Genomic DNA, 16,488 nt, shown 5'->3' with positions numbered 1-16,488 from the left:
TACCCAATAGGTGTCCAATAAAGACTTACTGGTTGATGTATCCATATGCCCAGGTTTGGCCAAGAAAAGCTGAGGGTCTGGCTCTCTTTCTGGCAGTGAGCTCAGGCTAGGGTGAAGAGCAGAAGCCCGGGGACAAGTTTCTGCTAACTTTGTTTATTTCTTTGCTGCCACTCAGGCCACAGAATTAGCAGGGTCTTCAGGTAAGCCCTCTTTCAAACTAGACTGATCCCTCAGTTAATGGTTGACATTCTCTGTTTACCTTAATGATTGCCAAGATCTGTTGCTGCACATGATACACTTTGCAGCTCAACTGCCTTGGCCCCGAGGGTAGAAGGCAATTTTTGAAGAGGTTTTAGGGTTCTGGGATGGGATTGGAAATACTTTGGTCCCTCCCCAGCCACTCAGGACATGGACAATAAGCAGAGGGCCAAAGAACACCTGGGTATTGCCACATGGGCGGGAAGCACTGCCATCCCCCACTTTGGCCTCAGGTGCCAGTAAGCATTGCCCATGGCTTTTTTCTTCCCATAAGCATATCTTTTTAGAGGCTCGGAGCTTTAAGGAATGGAAGGGTTGGCACCCAATACAGGAACCCTCTCTGTAGCTTGTTCACACATTGGGTCTACCTGTGGCCAAGGGGTAGGAAAGGCTGAGGGCTCTTGATGAACCCAGGGCCAGTTCACTGTCCCAGATGGGCTAAACATGGGCACATGGGTGACAATGATTCCTCACTTCCTCTGGGACAGGGCAGTAACTCCAGGCTATGTGATTTGTCTCTCCAAACCCATTGGGAGCTCAGGGGATCAATCTTATTTAATGATTGTGTGTGGGAGAAGGTGGGGCTGGTTAATGTTTGTCTGGTTCCTCTTGGGCTGTGGGCCATATCTGGCTCTGGCCCTGGGCTCTTTGTCCCTCCCCTGGGCTGGGCTGACAGTACCTAGTGGCATAGTGCAGACACGCCTGCAGACATTCCCTGGGAAAGGGCAGCAGCAACCAGGTGAGGAAGCTGGGGGCCAAGGGAGGTGGGCCGGAGGGGCTGGTGTGGCACAGGGGGACAGAAATGAGGGCTGGTGAGAGGCTCGGGTCTTACTTTCTCTTGGCCTCAGCATTCAGCCACTTGGATCTCTTCTGTGCTTCCCTCTGAGCTGGGGTGAGACCCTTCCTGCCAGGTGCCAGGCTTGCTTAGCCTCTCTCTGTAGCCCCCAACTCTTATCCTCCAGGCTCAAAGTTGCTTCTCCTCTCACTCTTTTTTCCCAGCCGAGGATTCCTCTCATTCCCACAAGGCTGAATTCCCATGAAGACTTGAGGGTCCCCCTAGGTGCAGGGTGGCCAAGTTTGTCTCTTTAAGGCATTTCCTGCCACACAAGGTTAGGGTCTGGTGGGACCCTTGGGCACTGCCAGGTGCTGTTTTCTGTCCTGATTAGAAGGTAAACCAGGCATGCAACCAACATGGGGGCTACAGGCAGATGAATACAGTGCACTCAGGAGGTGCAGAGGGCCAGCCAACAAGGCCGAGATTTGTGAGTATACGTCTCCATTTTCCTGAGGGAAGTAGGCAGACTCAAGTTGAGCTTGGAATAACTGATGATTTGGAGATTTAAAGGAGGGGTGGCCCCCAGCTGTCTGAAAGTTGTTCCAGCTGTTGGGAATGGCACGGCAGAATGCATGGACTAAGAAAATGAGATAAGGAGAGAAGCGTATAGACAAGAGGGGTTTGAATGGAGAGAAGTATAGATGAGGATGCGGCAGAGCAATAGGGAAGGGACCTAGGCTTTGGTAAGGGGCTAATATGAGTCTTAATCTGAGCTCCAACACTTGCTTACCAGCTGTGTGATAAGTTACTCAGCTTTTTTGAGCCTCCGTTGCCTCATCTGTGAATTGAAGAGAATAACTCACAGTTCACAGGGTTGTTGTGAGGATGAGAGCTAATGAAAACACAGCTCCTAGCACACAGTGGGCATTCTATAAATGGTGGCTGTTATGAGAAGCCCAAGTAGAGAGCTACAGGAAGTCAGATAGCTGATGGAGGAGTAAGAGGGTGTAGTCCAAACAGTGAGTAAGGGAGCTGACATTAGCAGGAGATCTATGAAAAGAGCATGGCAGAGCAAGAGAGGGAGAACATTGGAATGAGCTAGACTGGCCCTGACCCAAGCCTGGCCACAGAATACATATGGCAGGGTGGAGAGGATAAATGACTGAGGTGCTGTGGAACCACAGGGTGGAGGCTGGGAAGAGGAAGAGGGCTGGAGGGGTTTGGCCTTAGCCACACCAAGCTGATGAAGGCAGCCCGAAATTCAGAAGGAAATTTCAAAGAAAGCCCCCTGTCCTTTCCTGGCCAGAGGCCGCCTGTGAAATGGGGGAGGGAGTGTGGAATCTGAGGCTGAATGTAACCTCATCCAGCCCAGCCAGGTCCTTCTTCCCCAAACCAAAAAAACACAAGGATTTCCTGTAGTTGGAAGGAAGGACAGGGAAGAGTTGGGGCAGAAAGAGAGAGACACACTTAATGAACATGTGTGAGCATGTGCCTGTGTGTGTTTATGCTTGTGTGTGTGTGTGCACATGCAAGCACATGTCAGAAGGAGTATAAGTTTTTGAGTTGTGGGCCTGGTCTCAGAATGCAAAGTCCTTAGAGGAAGAGAGGCCGCCAAAGGCAGTGCAATGTACAAAGGCTTTGAGGTCAGAGGAAAATACTAAATTTGAAACTTGACTCTACCATTTAGCAGCAGTGCAGTTGCCATTGAGGCAAGTTATTTAACCTCTCTGAGCCTCAACTTCCTTGTCTGAAAAATGGGGATAATATTACAGGACTATTGTAAGGACTAAGTGCAATCTCCTGATTTTGAACTGTGCTTGAGTGCTTGGGCAAATCTGAATCCGAGGACAAGGCCGGAGCCAGACATGGCCAGAGAAGTCTTGTCTAATTAAACATGAGTGCAAAACACACCTGGAACAACACAGAGCATATTAATACCTGGACTTTAACCCAAAGTCACAAAAACGGTTTAGATTTCAAAATCAGGTCACTCCCCTAGATGTTTTCAAAATGAAACCCTTGAGGTATTGATGTTGACACAGGGATCAGCTCCCCTTTCAAAGGAGAGAGCAAAAACTGAGATGCCAGTGCCCACACAAGGGCCCTTAGGGGCCCCAAAGGGAGCTACTGGCCATATCCCAGAGGGCTCAAGAAGATGAGAGGCAGAGAGCTACAAGAACCTAGAAACTCAGGGTAGGCCAGGCTGTCTGTGGGGCACCCTTCAGGGGCAGAGAGAAGAGAATGGCTGAAGTTTGCTTCGGAGTTTGAGGAAGCAGCCAGAGAAAGGTAAGGAAGGGAAAACAAAACCAATCAGGAGGCCATGGAAAGCCCTGGAAGGAAGGAGAGGACAGAGTCGTCAGTTGATGGGAAAGGGGAGAAGGGGCTAGAGGAGAATAAAAGCCAGACCAGTTTTGAATCTCCCTGTTTCTAAAAACACTCATAGAAAGAAAAACTACAATTCCAGCCAATGCAGTAGAGCTTACGGGAAAGAGTATGGGCTCTGGAGTCAGTTTGGCCCGGCTCAAATCCCAGCTCTGTCACGCATTAACTGCACGACCCTTGTGACCCTTGGACAAGTCCCTTCACCTTTCTTTACCTCATTTTCCTCATCTGTGACATGAGGATTAAAAATAACACCTACCTCATGGGGTTGTCGTGAGGTTTATGTGAGCTAGCACACATACAAGGGCCTGGCACACAACAGGTGCTCAGTAAATGGTTATTCTTAATGCTCCTTGACTGCCTGTTTTTGAATCTAACTTGTCTCCCCGGATGAAGCATTTCTTTCCAGCTAACCATGGTGCCTCCTGTTTCAGCTCTACTTTCAGAGTCCCAGGCTTGGGAGAAAGGGCCCCCATGTTCCTGCTTCCCCATGCTGGTTCAGGCCCACAGCATGAACTCATTAAGGCTTTTTTTTTTTTTTTTGGTGAGGAAGATTAGCCCTGAGCTAACATCTGTTGCCAATCCTCCTCTTTTTGCTGAGGAAGATTGGCCCTGGGCTAACATCCCTGCCCATCTTCCTCTATTTTATATGTGGAACGCCACCACAGCATGGCTTGAGAAGTGGTGTGTAGGTCCGTACCCAGGATCTGAACCTGTGAACCCCGGGCCGCTGAAGCGGAGCGTGCGAACTTAAGCACTACACCACTGGGCCGGCCCCAAGGCTTTTTTTTTTTTTTTAAGTTAAATGAAGAAACCTTGTTCTGAGAAGTAATCTATGTCTGATGGATGGTCCCTTCGTCCCCTAGTTTCTTTCATCCCATTGCCCAGCTTTTCCAGTTGCTAATACCCTACCCTCTTCCCCTACACCAGAGAGGACCACCCAGAACTGGATATGGGGCCTCCACCACAAGCACTGCCCCTGCACTGGGGGCAGGAAATGCCCTGCATTTCCTACCAGTCCAGGCCTGTGTGTCCTCCTCACATCCAGTTCCCTGCTTCCACGTGATCTCCTTACAACTTAATGGCAGAAGTGTGGGAGGTAGGGGGAGGCCTTCTTTGCCTGCCTAGGGGGGAGAGGGGAATTTCTTCCCTAGAGCCACTGGCAAGCTCAGGAAACAAGGAGTTTACAATGTACACTTAATATTGGGGGCAGGGCAGCAATGGAACGGTCTATTCTATCTCAGACGGACACTATAGGTCAACAACAGCATTGGGAAGAAGAGTAATATTGGGTTTGGCAGACCACTTAGTCCCCCAACGCAACATTATTTTCTCTTCCTGATAAGGTTCTTGCTTCCCTTGATTACCAACTATGAAACTGGAGCTGGGCTAAGAACTTTTGCAGGTTGCTTCATTGAACCTCACAATAACCCTGGGTATTAATCCCATTGATAGATGAGCAAGCAGGCTCAGAGAAGTTCAATAACCAGCCTAAGGTCATATTAGGTGAAGAACCAGGATTCAAACCCAAAGCTATGTGACTCTCACCTATTCCATCTTCTAACCTTCTGTTTGCTTGGTCAACTTTTGCTTTCTCCTTCCAGCTTGTACTCACCATGTGCTCACCTGTCCACCCTCTGTATGTGTGCCCTTTCCTGAAGCTCAAGGAGGGATGGTCAGGGTGTGCTCCATGACACTGGCGTTAGAATGTGCTTATAGGTCAACAGCTTCCATGTTTTTTGTGCTTTTAAGAGTAGCATTAGTCTCTGCTTTTGCTGTTGTTGTTGTTGTTGTTAATGTTATTACTATCAACGGCTAGCCTTTACTTTTGCTGACCCTATCTGCAAAAGCACAAGGAGTATACTGCGGAAAGAGCTGAGACTTCTGCTTCATATACTTTTGTGTTCTCCTACTCTAGCACTTCCTAGCTGTGTGAACTTGAGTGAGTTATTTATCTGAACTTCAGCTTCCTCATCTGAAAAGACTAGGGTAACAGTCCTTAGAGGTTTGCTAAGTGGGTCACAAGAAAGAAGGTATGGGAAAATGCTTAACACAGTTCCTGGCTTGATCAACATGAGCTCCCTTTCCTCTCCTCTAGCTCACCCATACCGTGGAGGGGATCTAAGCCTAGGAAAAATCCTGCTGACCTTCAGTTTCTAGTAGGGTCATGGGGAAGGGCCTCAGTCCAGAGCCTCCTGGTCCCCTGGGGTCCCCTCTTACATGCACCTGTCTTTGTTCCATCTCCTCCCACCCCCGCCGTGGCCATTCTTCTGGTGGGGCTATGGGGTGGGTGCGGCGATGGACCGGGCGGGCACAGAACAGGTGGGTGCAGGCTGGGTGTCCGGCGCTGGGACACAAGTGCTCTGTGTGTAGGGTGGGCGGAAGTCAGGGCGTTTGATCTGAATTCTAAAGGGCGTTGTTCAGAGCCCCACAAAGGTCCCATTGTGCAGACTCTGGGTATAAAGCAGCATATGACTCCCCAGCACCGGGCGGCGATGAATTGGGACGCAGGCGCGGACCCAGGGACCACTCCCCCTGCACAGACATGAGACCATAGGGGACCTGTCTGGGTGGCCTCAGGGAAAGGCGCTCCCCAAGGTAATGGGGCTTTGTTGGGTTTGCCCCAGGTCCAGAGTTAAGGAGCTGGGGGGTGGGGAGCTAAAGAGAATGGCTGATGGCAGAACAAGATGGGCTGGAGAGGAAAGAATGTTGGATGAAAGCAAAGAAGGGAGATGGGGCTCAGGGAGGTCAAGTCAAGTGAGTGAGGAAGAGGAGGAGGAGGAGGAGGAGAGGCTGGCAGGGAGATGGGTGATGAGGAAAGCTATGACTATCCTTCTTCCTTTCCTGTCACTGGCCCTTGGAAGGGGTGTGGGGGGTGTCAGGCAGTGTTATAGTGCCCAGCTTTCTGCCCCAGCTTTCTGACAGCTTGCTTTGTGGCTCATGTTTTGCAGGTGTGAATGAGGCAGGATGAACTGGACAGGTTTGTACACCTTGCTCAGTGGCGTGAACCGGCATTCTACTGCCATTGGCCGAGTATGGCTCTCTGTCATCTTCATCTTCAGAATCATGGTGCTGGTGGTGGCTGCAGAGAGTGTGTGGGGTGATGAGAAGTCTTCCTTCATCTGCAACACTCTCCAACCTGGCTGCAACAGCGTCTGCTACGACCACTTTTTCCCCATTTCCCATGTGCGTCTGTGGTCTCTGCAGCTCATCTTGGTTTCCACTCCAGCTCTCCTCGTGGCCATGCACGTGGCTCACCAGCAGCACATAGAAAAGAAAATGCTTCGACTTGAGGGTCACGGGGACCCCATACACCTGGAGGAGGTGAAGAGGCACAAGGTCCACATCTCAGGGACACTGTGGTGGACCTATGTCATCAGTGTGGTCTTCCGGCTGCTATTCGAGGCTGCCTTCATGTATGTCTTTTATCTGCTCTACCCTGGCTACGCCATGGTACGACTTGTCAAGTGTGATGCCTACCCCTGCCCCAATACAGTGGACTGCTTCGTTTCCCGGCCCACCGAGAAAACCGTCTTCACCGTCTTTATGCTGGCCGCCTCCGGCATCTGTATCATCCTCAACGTGGCCGAGGTGGTGTACCTCATCATCCGGGCCTGTGCCCGCCGAGCCCAGCGCCGCTCCAATCCACCCTCTCGCAAGGGCTCGGGCTTTGGCCACCGCCTCTCACCTGAATACAAACAGAATGAGATCAACAAGCTGCTGAGTGAGCAGGACGGCTCCCTGAAAGACATACTGCGCCGCAGCCCCGGCACTGGGGCCGGGCTGGCTGAGAAGAGTGACCGCTGCTCGGCCTGCTGATGCCACATACCAGGCAACCTCCCATCCTGCCCCCTACCCTTCCCTGGGCCTGCCCCTCCTTCTCCCCTGCCGGTGCACAGGCCTCTGCCTGCTAGGGATTGCTCCATCAAAGCCTTCCTTCCCTCCCTACTTCCCTTCTTCCCAGGGCTGTCTGTCTGAGGGGCTGAAGGAGTGGGGAGCTGGAGGCCACCCACACCAGTGCTCGAGGTTATTGGGGGTGTGGGCAGTTCTTGTTTCTGTACCCCTTCCTCTTCCCTCTCCCTCTCCCTTTCCCTGGGACCACTAGGGACAAGAGATAGGATGCTCTGACAGCTTCTCCAATTATGAAACTAATCTTAACCCTGTGCTGTCAGATACCCTATTTCTGGAGTCACATCAGTGGGGAGGGATGTGGGCAAGTGGAGTGGAGGGCGGGTGCTGTGGACATGTGGGTGGAGAAGGGAGGGTAGCAAGAAAAGGAGGAACAGCGCTTGCCGGCCACAAGGAAAAGGAGGACATGTCTGGGGTGGAGGAGTTAGGGAGGGAGAAGCAGGCAGATAAGGTGGAGCGGGGGTTGGTCGGGGCTGTCTTTGCCTCTAGTCCCCAAGGCCTCTCTCTGCCTGAAATGTTACACATTAAACAGGATTTTACAGTAAACGAAGAGGTGGCTTGCGTGTTTGTCAAGTTCTTTCTTCTGCAACCTCTGACCTGCCCTTCAATGAGCTGGCCTTGGCTTTTTGCTGATCAAGAAAGGAATGGGCAAAAAAAATAGCAATTTGAGTAGTTGAAGGTGCAAATGAGGAACCTGCTCTCCTGGCCCAGCCAAACTGGACCCTGAGCCGTTCTCGCTTGTTTTTTGTTGTTTTGGGTTTTGGTTTGTTTTTTTTTTTTTTTCCTTTCATTTTATAATAACAGCTTTATTGGGATCTAATTCACTTACTCCCTTTCTCTGATTTTTTTTCAACCATTTTAAGTATATGGTTTATTGAGTTTTGGTAGCTGTGTGCAGTTTTGTAAACATGACCACAATATGTTATAAAATATTTACATTATCTCAAAAAGTTTCCTTGGATCCCCTTTTCTGACTTTAAAAAGATTAAAATGACAACTCTCTCTGGAGAAACAGGAAATGATAGAGAAATTTTGCAAGTCTGAGAGAGAGAGTAGCACACATTCCCTTGGCACTTTAGCGTCGCCCCCTCCCCTGCACTCTTGGGAGAAATATTCCCCTTCTTCCCTTAGAATTCAGCATTCACTGCAAACTGATGCCTCGCAAGCCACCCATGGGATTGCACAGTGACTTTGACCCCTTTCCTCTGGACATAGCTCTTAATTCTACCCTCCTCTCCAGTTTCCTTCCCTCAGGAATCAATGCCTCCCTGCCCAGAGATGTCTCCACCACAAGTCAAACATTTCATAGCAGCAGTTTCCTCACCAGCATCGCTCTTCAAAGTGGCAGGTAGCCTCCCCTCCCTCTGTCTGCTGTGGTGGGAAAAGCCTCAGGCTGGGACTTGACAAAGCTGGGTTAAAGTCCTGGTTCTGTGACTTAATAGCAAGACATTTCCCTTCCCTAAGCCTCAGCTTCCTTGTGAGCAAACACGGGCTGGCCTAGCACATCTCTAAGCTCCTTCCAACACTCTGTGCTTCTGGAATTCCTAACAGACTTCCCCAGCCGCAGGGGCTTCCCCTTCTCAGAGTCACTGCCCTCCCCAATGGCCCCTCAGAGTAGCATTGTCCCCCACAGCAAGTTTCTCTCCTCAGCCTCCCTACCTCCTAATGAAAAAAAAAATATTTGCCACTCCCTCTCAGAGTGGGCTGACTCCACGTGGGAAATATATCAGAAAGGAAGAGAAAATCAGGCATATCTTATCAGAATTGTTCTCCTCTAGAAAAAATCTTTCACCTTCAGACAGAAAGTGTGGAAGGTTTCCTCATTCAAGGGGGTTTCTCCCTTAGAAAAGAAAGAAGGGAGTAAGAATTCCTTTCCCCCACACTCGGCAATCCCTGAGAGAGAGCTTCCCCCTCTCTTAAAAGAGAGACATTCCTTTCCTGCAAGAAATTTCCTTTCTCTTTACAAACCAATGTCATACCCTGTCAGAAGAGAGGTCCCCACCTCTTCATGGTGGGAGAGGTGCCTTTTCTTATTGAAATCTATCCCCTCTACAACACAAGACAACAAACACAGAGCATCTCCCCTTGGTCCAAAAGGCCATCAAGAGAAAGACTTTCTTTTCAAAATTCCATCCTGGTTCCACAAAGGAACCTCATGCCTTCCCCACATTGAAAAATGCTAAATCCATCAACACTTCAGAAATCTAGTTTCTCTTCAAAAGATTCCAAGAATCCCCCTTAGAAAGAGGTTCCAACTCCAGATCAAGGCTTTCCTCTCCAGGGAACAATGGTGGGACAGTAAAGATACTGAGCTAGGTGTTATAGCCAAAGGGATGACATTTACTCTTGTGTCCTGCAAACCAGGTGGGAGCAGCCAAAGGAAACTTGAGGGGAGCTGGTGTACACAATGTCACAGGAAGGGTGAGTCAGGCTAACCCCAGGACTGACTTTTTATTTGCGGCTCTGTCACAAGAGTGCAAGGGAGAAACAGGAGGCAAGTGGGGCTTAGTCCCTGCCACATGGTAGACACTCAGTGTACTGAATGACCAGGCATTGGAATTAGGAGACCTAGTTCTCCATTTATTAGCTCTATCCACTAGACACATTATACTTGCCCTCTCCAAGTCTCAGTTTCCACATCTGCAGTACAGGGTTGATAATAATCTCTCTACCTCTTTCACAGAGCTTCTGTGAGAATCAAACAAGATGTGTTCAAAAGCTGGTCATAAACTGTAAAGGTATCATAAGCACTGAGACCACAGCCTCAAGGCATGCTAGAACTTGCAAGCAGCCAGAAAGGAGTGAGGCTGGTTCAGCTAGGCTGGAGCTAGTGGAAAGAACTTGGCAATAATAGGGCTGGCTCCCCCAGGGCATGGACAAGCAGTCCAAACAGCAAAGTCCAAGAGATGTCTCAAACTTCCCTTGAGCATGATCCATTTAAGGGTCGATATTCAAAGAGTCTGATCTGGGGGCAGAAAAGGCCTAGGAACAGGAACTTCTTACACACTCTCTTTCATGGTACTGGTGCTTTTAGGGACACTTATGGTCTCTTGGAGGCATCTGTGTGCAGAGATACCAGGAGCTGGGGGCAAAGGGACAGAGTCAGCTCCTGGATGAAGGGACTGGCTGAACTAAGAGAGTAGTCAAGGCCCCAGCCAGCTGAGTTGGGATTTCAACGCAAGCTGCAGTATCCATAGAGAATTGGCATGGCAACCATGAACTGATTCAGATGCCCAATCAGATAGCCTGGGAGCACACAGCGGTGGCTAGAGGGGAATGCTTGCTTCATTTTCTGATTCCACAATACTTAAATGCGAGACCTGACTTGTGGTAGAGAAGGGCCTATAAAAACCCACCAAACTGGGCTCCCTTTGATTCCTGGACTAAGCCAGGCTGAATCTGTCAGGTGGGGAAAGGATTGAGGCATTCTAGGGAGGGGGAATAAAGCAGGCAAAAAACACACAGATATCTGAAAGGGCATGATGTTGTCTTCAGAGTTAGACAAATAATCAGCTGTGGAGGATTCCAGGAGTGGAATGGCTAGAGGGGATGTAGGAAAGATAAACTATGACCAGGTTATAATAGGCCTTGTGTGTCATCATAGGGAGTTAAGACTGTCCCCTAGGTGGTGGAAACCATTAAGGGTTTTGAGTAGGGGAGTGCCACCTTCAGATTTGTGATTTGGGAGCTCACTCCGGCAACTGCATGGAGAATGGATTGGGGGTTGGAAAGATGAGAGGCAGAATGACCAGTTATGGAGCTGTTGCAATAGCCCAAGTGGGGCCTGTAGGACTAGGACATTGGCAGAAGGAATAAGAGGAGAAAAATGTGAGAGACACTTTGGATGTAGAAGCTACAACAGGACTGGATGTCTGAGTGTGGGGAGATGGAAGAGCCAAAGATAATTTGGAGGTTTCTTTCCCCGTCCTTGACTGGCAGAATCCTAATCACTCAAGACTCAGCTCACATGTCATTTCCTATGTGAAGACTTCAACTTTCTTCTCCTCGCCCCCCCTCAAGTCCCTCAGAATGAGTCTTCCCCCCATTCTGAACTCCCACCAGACATTGTAGTGTACGTTGATTAGAGTGCTTATTGAATTATGTGGTAATTCCTTGCATAACTCTAACACATAGTAGGGGCTTAGCCTGTTGAGTTAAGGGCAGTAGGGAGGAGGATATAGGCATGTGCAAAGATTCAGAGTCTTGAAAGAGTAGAGCGTATTCAGTGTGACTAGAGCAGAAAATGCGTGGGATTGGGGAGGGGGTCGTAGTAGGAGGTTTGACTGGCAAAGTAGGTTGGGGCCACTTCATGAAGGGTCTCCTATACTGTGCACAGAAGTTAGCACAGGAGTTTGAACTCTCAGCTCTCACACGTAGGAACCATTCTGAGTTAAAAGTTAGGCCCTACTAGACTTACAGGCAATTCTGTACTCATAATTACAGACAGACTGTGGAGATCTTGAGGAGATCCAGGTCAGGGCAGACCTTTGCCCAAATAGATGCATTAAGGTTGATGGTGAACTTTGGAAGAAAGGGCAGAGTGATTTCCCAGCAGACTTCAAGGAGAAAGAGTAATGTACTCAGGATGGTGACTGACTGTTCTCCATTCCAACTGAAGCCCCTCTGAAGAGTCAGTATAGCAGAGTGATTAAGAGCATAGTCCACTTCCTGCTTGTGTGACTTTAGCCAAATTACTTGGCCACTCTCTACCTCAGTTTCCTCATCTGTAAAACAGACATAATAATAGTACCTATGTCACAGGGCTGTAGTGAGGATTAAATGTGTTAATTACATATACTTAATACAACCACTTAGAACAGTGCCTAGTCGATAGTAAGTTCTATACAAGCGTGCGCTGTTATTATTTCATCTCACCATCTTTGCCATCCTCCAATATTCACCAACTCTCTCAAACACTGAGATAAACTCTTTGTCTCACCTAATTAACATGCTTTCCTGACGGTCTAGTTGTCAACTGTCACGTGTGTGTGCTTAAGTAAGCAAGTCTGTATGTTTGCATACATATGTAGCAGTACATCTGACCACGTTCGTATATATGTGGGAGGATGGCTGTGAGGGGAGTCTTAATTCTTAATGTAGTTTTAATGAAAAGGATGTGTCCCAATCATAATATAGTCTGAAACTTTATTACCAGAGTTAGAAATAACTTAGGTGGGGCTGGCCCCGTGGCTTAGTGGTTAAGTGCGCGCGCTCTGCTGCTGGCGGCCCAGGTTTGGATCCTGGGCGCGCACCGACACACCGCTTCTCCGGCCATGCTGAGGCCACGTCCCACATACAGCAACTAGAAGGATGTGCAGCTATGACATACAACTATCTGCTGGGACTTTGGGGGAAAAAAAAAGAGGAGGATTGGCAATAGATGTTAGCTCAGAGCCGGTCTTCCTCAGCAAAAAGAGGAGGATTAGCATGGATGTTAGATCAGGGCTGATCTTCCTCACAGGAAAAAAAAAAAAAAAGAAATAACTTAGGTGGATGAAAGGAAAGGAGACTGTTTATGGAGCATCCAGTATGGACCAGATTTGGTGCTAAATTAAGCACTTACGTACATAATCTCAATAATGCAAGGTAGCTATTACTATACTCATACTTGCAGATGAGGAAATGGAGGTTCAGAGAGGTTAAGTAATATGTCCAGAAGTTGCACAGCCTAAAACTGCAGAGCTAGAATTAAAACTTAGGCTTATCCTAATCCAAAATCTATGCTGTCTCCTCTATACCAAAGTAACCACTATGCTGTCTTAAGAAGTATTTCAGGATATAGGGGTGGGGTGGGAGCAGCTCAGTATGATATGAAAATATCCCTAAATATTAACCTGCTGGAAAACAAAATATGTGCTTGGGGATCCTTAAGGCTAAGAGAGAGAAATGGTGAGAGTTGAGTAAGGGGCTGCCGTGTGCTCAGAGAGGGAAGGGCAGCCTGGAGGGAGAGGGCTTCTCCAGAGATCTCTGCCTAGAGAAGGATCCAGAAATCGTCCATTCCCAGGAAGCAAACCAATTTGGGGAGTGCAGGGAAGATAGGGAGAGACAGTTATTCAGAACCCCTCCCTCCGAACCCCTAGTCAAGACAAGCTTCTGAAACTTCCAAATGCACTGGCAGGTTTCCAGCAGTCTCCCCTTGCCCCTTTTTCTTTCCCCTTCACCTTCCCTTCAAGGGTCAAAGCCTTTCATTCCGCAATCAGAGACAAAAGGCTTGAAATGCAGGTACCTTGGAGAATTAATGCACACTAAAAGTCATTCACACTAAAATATAGGCAATTAACCAATGAACAAGGTCTGATAATTCTCCTCCCCAAATCTTTCTCAAGTCCCTTTCCTCCTCAGCATTCCCATTGTGCCCCTGCCTTCCTTCAGGCTTTGCAAATATCTCCTAACTGATAATGTGGACAATAAAAGCTAACATTTATTAAGCTCTTGCTGGGTGCTGGGCACTGTGCTAAACAGTATCTCCCTTAATCCTCACCATTCATTGAGGTAAGCACCACTATTGTCCCCATTTTACAGATGAGGAAACTGAGGCCCACATAGGTTAAGTAACTTGCCCAAGCCACACAGCTAGGAAAGAAGAGGCTGAGCTGGGGAACTGGAACTCCTGCCTGCCAGATGCTAAAGGCGAAGCACATAAGCATTTCTGTACCACTGCCTCCCTGTAATGGCCTCCCAGGTTTCTTCAGCACTCAGTCCTCCTCCACCTCACCCAGACATGCTAGAGTCACCTTAAAACATGAAGCGTATCCTGCCAATTCTTTGTGAAAATCCTTTAATGGCTTTCACTGCTTTGAGGATAAAGTATGACTGTTTCAGTTTGCCAGAACTGAGGGATTTTCCAGGATGCTGGACTTTCATTGCTAAAACTGGGAAGGTCCTGGGCAAACCAAGAGGGTTGGTCACCCTTGCAGGGTATGGTGTGGCATGGCATTCAATGCCTTTCACAACCTTATCCCTATTTTCCCAGCAACACCTCCCACCACTCCTCAACCATTCTACTGTGCCCTCTCGACCTCCTCTGCAGCCCAACCACCCTTCCCTGAAGACACTCCGAGTTCTCTTATGCCTCCATGCCCTTGCGGACATTGATCCCTGTGCCTCTCCTCTGCCTCACAAACTATGCCCACTCTTCATGAAACCTAGTTTCCATGTCACCTTTGCAGTCTTTCCTGATTTCCTGGGAGAGAATGAAAAACAATTACATTCCACCCTGGTCATTTTATTGACATGTGAGTCTTCCCCAGGGTCAGGACTAGGGTGAGGCAATTGAGGCACCGATAAAGGAAACTTTAAGGAGGCCTTCCCTTGTAGGGTTGCACAATGCCCACCCTGTACCTGCAGGACCTGGCAGTGAGTGCCTTCTTGCATTTAGCACCCTAGGTATCTTGATTGCCTCACTCTAGTCCCAGCCCTGGTCCTCCCTTTCAGAGTAGGGACTTCTCAAGAGCAGACCCCAAGTTCTTCCTCATCTTTGTATCCCTAGTGACTAGCACAAGGCTGGGCAGAGTAGAAACCCAGTTGAACAAATGACATCAGACCCTTCTTTGTTCCAGGAGGGGAAGGAGATAAAAGAGCCAGCCAGCTTTGGGCCCTGTTGAGGATGGGAGGAGAAGGCAACTTGAATAGACTTCATCTTGGCTCTGGGGTATGAGGACAGCTTTTCATCAGGTGGTTCCACCTTTGGCATATGGCAGATTTGGGGCTCCTCCTACTTCTCTGGTATCTCCCTCTCAGTTCCTTTCACTGGTTAACTGGAGATATTCTCCAAGGTATGGAGAAATTTTGTCCTCTTCTCTCTTCATTCTATTGTCCCTTGAGTGATCTTGTCCACTCCCAGAGCTTCAGCTAGGAGCTCTTTACAGATGACTTCTAAGTTGACATCTCATGCATTATGCTAAGTGAAATAAGTCAAGACAGAGAGAGACAAATATTGTAGGATATCACTTATATGTGGAATTTAAAAAAACCGAACTCATAGAATCAGAGAGTAAAATGGTGGTTTCCAGGGGCTGGGGGTGGGGGAAATGGGGAGGTGAAGGTCAAAGCATACAAACTTCCAGTTATAAGATGAATAACTTCTGGAGATATAACGTAGCAAGGTGACTATAGTTAATAATACTGTATTGTATATTTGAAAGTTGCTAAGAGAGTAGATCTTAAATATTCTCACCACAAAAAAGAAATGGTAGTTATGTGATGGGATGGAGGTGTTATCTAATGCTATGGTGGTAATCATTTTGCAATATATAAAGGCATCAAATCAATATGTTGTACACCTTAAACTTTCAGAATGTTATACGTCAATTATATCTCAATAAAGCTGGAAAAAAAGACACATCATCTCTCTTCTAAGCCTCAGACCCACATTTCCAACTGTCTAGTAAATATGGTAACATCTAGCATCAATATTGCTCTTTCATATCCATTTTCTCATCTGACCCTCACAACAATTCTGTGAGAAAGGCAGGATATGAATGTATTTTTTAGGTGAGGCTCAAGAAGATAGGCTTGCCCAAGTTTTAGTGGCAGAGCTATGATTAAAAACTCAAGTTTGGGTGTTCTTTCTGCTATGCCTTTGAGTATTGCACACTCCACCACATGGATGTCTCAGTGGAGTCTCGAACCCAATGTGATCAAAACCTCAACTTGTTACCAACCTCCTCCTATCCCCACGCCCCAGCAAAAAAACACCCAAAAAACTCTGCCCCTCAGTGAACTCACACGCAACCTCTCTATAAACGTGAAATGAGTTCCTCATTCCTCTGCTCTCCCATAGCACTATTTATTTCATTCTGTCTGTCTTACAACTAACTGTGCACTGGTCTGCCTCCCCTCTAGCCTGGGAGCCTGCTAGAGATAGGATCCTGGTCTAAATAATCTTCATCTTTTCTGAAGCATGTAATCTAGGTCCTTAAACATAGTAGGTCCTTAATAGATAGTTGTTGAATAAATTTTTTCCCTTAAGTGTTCGGAAACTTGTTTTAAAAAGTACCATATTCCTAGTGGATTCATTCAGTCAGGTGGGTAAAAATGATTCTCAAACTGAGGCGGGACACCTCACTTCTTTACACCTTGAGAGATGTGGAGTTGTCTAGCATCGCTCCTCCATATTCCTCACCCCTCCAAACACTGCTCCCCCCGACCAGAGAAGGCAAAAG

At 48.1% G+C, this 16,488-nt stretch overlaps 1 protein-coding gene across 1 annotated transcript; it reads left to right on the top strand.

Annotated features, from left to right (window-relative positions):
• Window positions 1–935: 935 nt before the first annotated feature.
• GJB1 (gap junction protein beta 1) lies at window positions 936–7,632 on the top strand. The gene is made up of 2 exons (XM_004439854.3): window positions 936–997; window positions 6,367–7,632. The coding sequence occupies exon 2, from the start codon at window positions 6,383–6,385 to the stop codon at window positions 7,232–7,234; it is 852 nt and encodes a 283-aa protein (XP_004439911.1). The 5' UTR covers window positions 936–997; window positions 6,367–6,382; the 3' UTR covers window positions 7,235–7,632.
• The last annotated feature ends 8,856 nt before the right edge of the window (window positions 7,633–16,488 follow it).

This window comes from Ceratotherium simum, chromosome X, assembly GCF_057802395.1.
Source record: "Ceratotherium simum simum isolate JZ-2026a chromosome X, ASM5780239v1, whole genome shotgun sequence".
Classification (NCBI taxonomy): Eukaryota; Metazoa; Chordata; class Mammalia; order Perissodactyla; family Rhinocerotidae; genus Ceratotherium; species Ceratotherium simum.
Note: the sequence above shows the minus strand (reverse complement) of the source record. Positions and strands in the feature narration are given on the sequence as shown.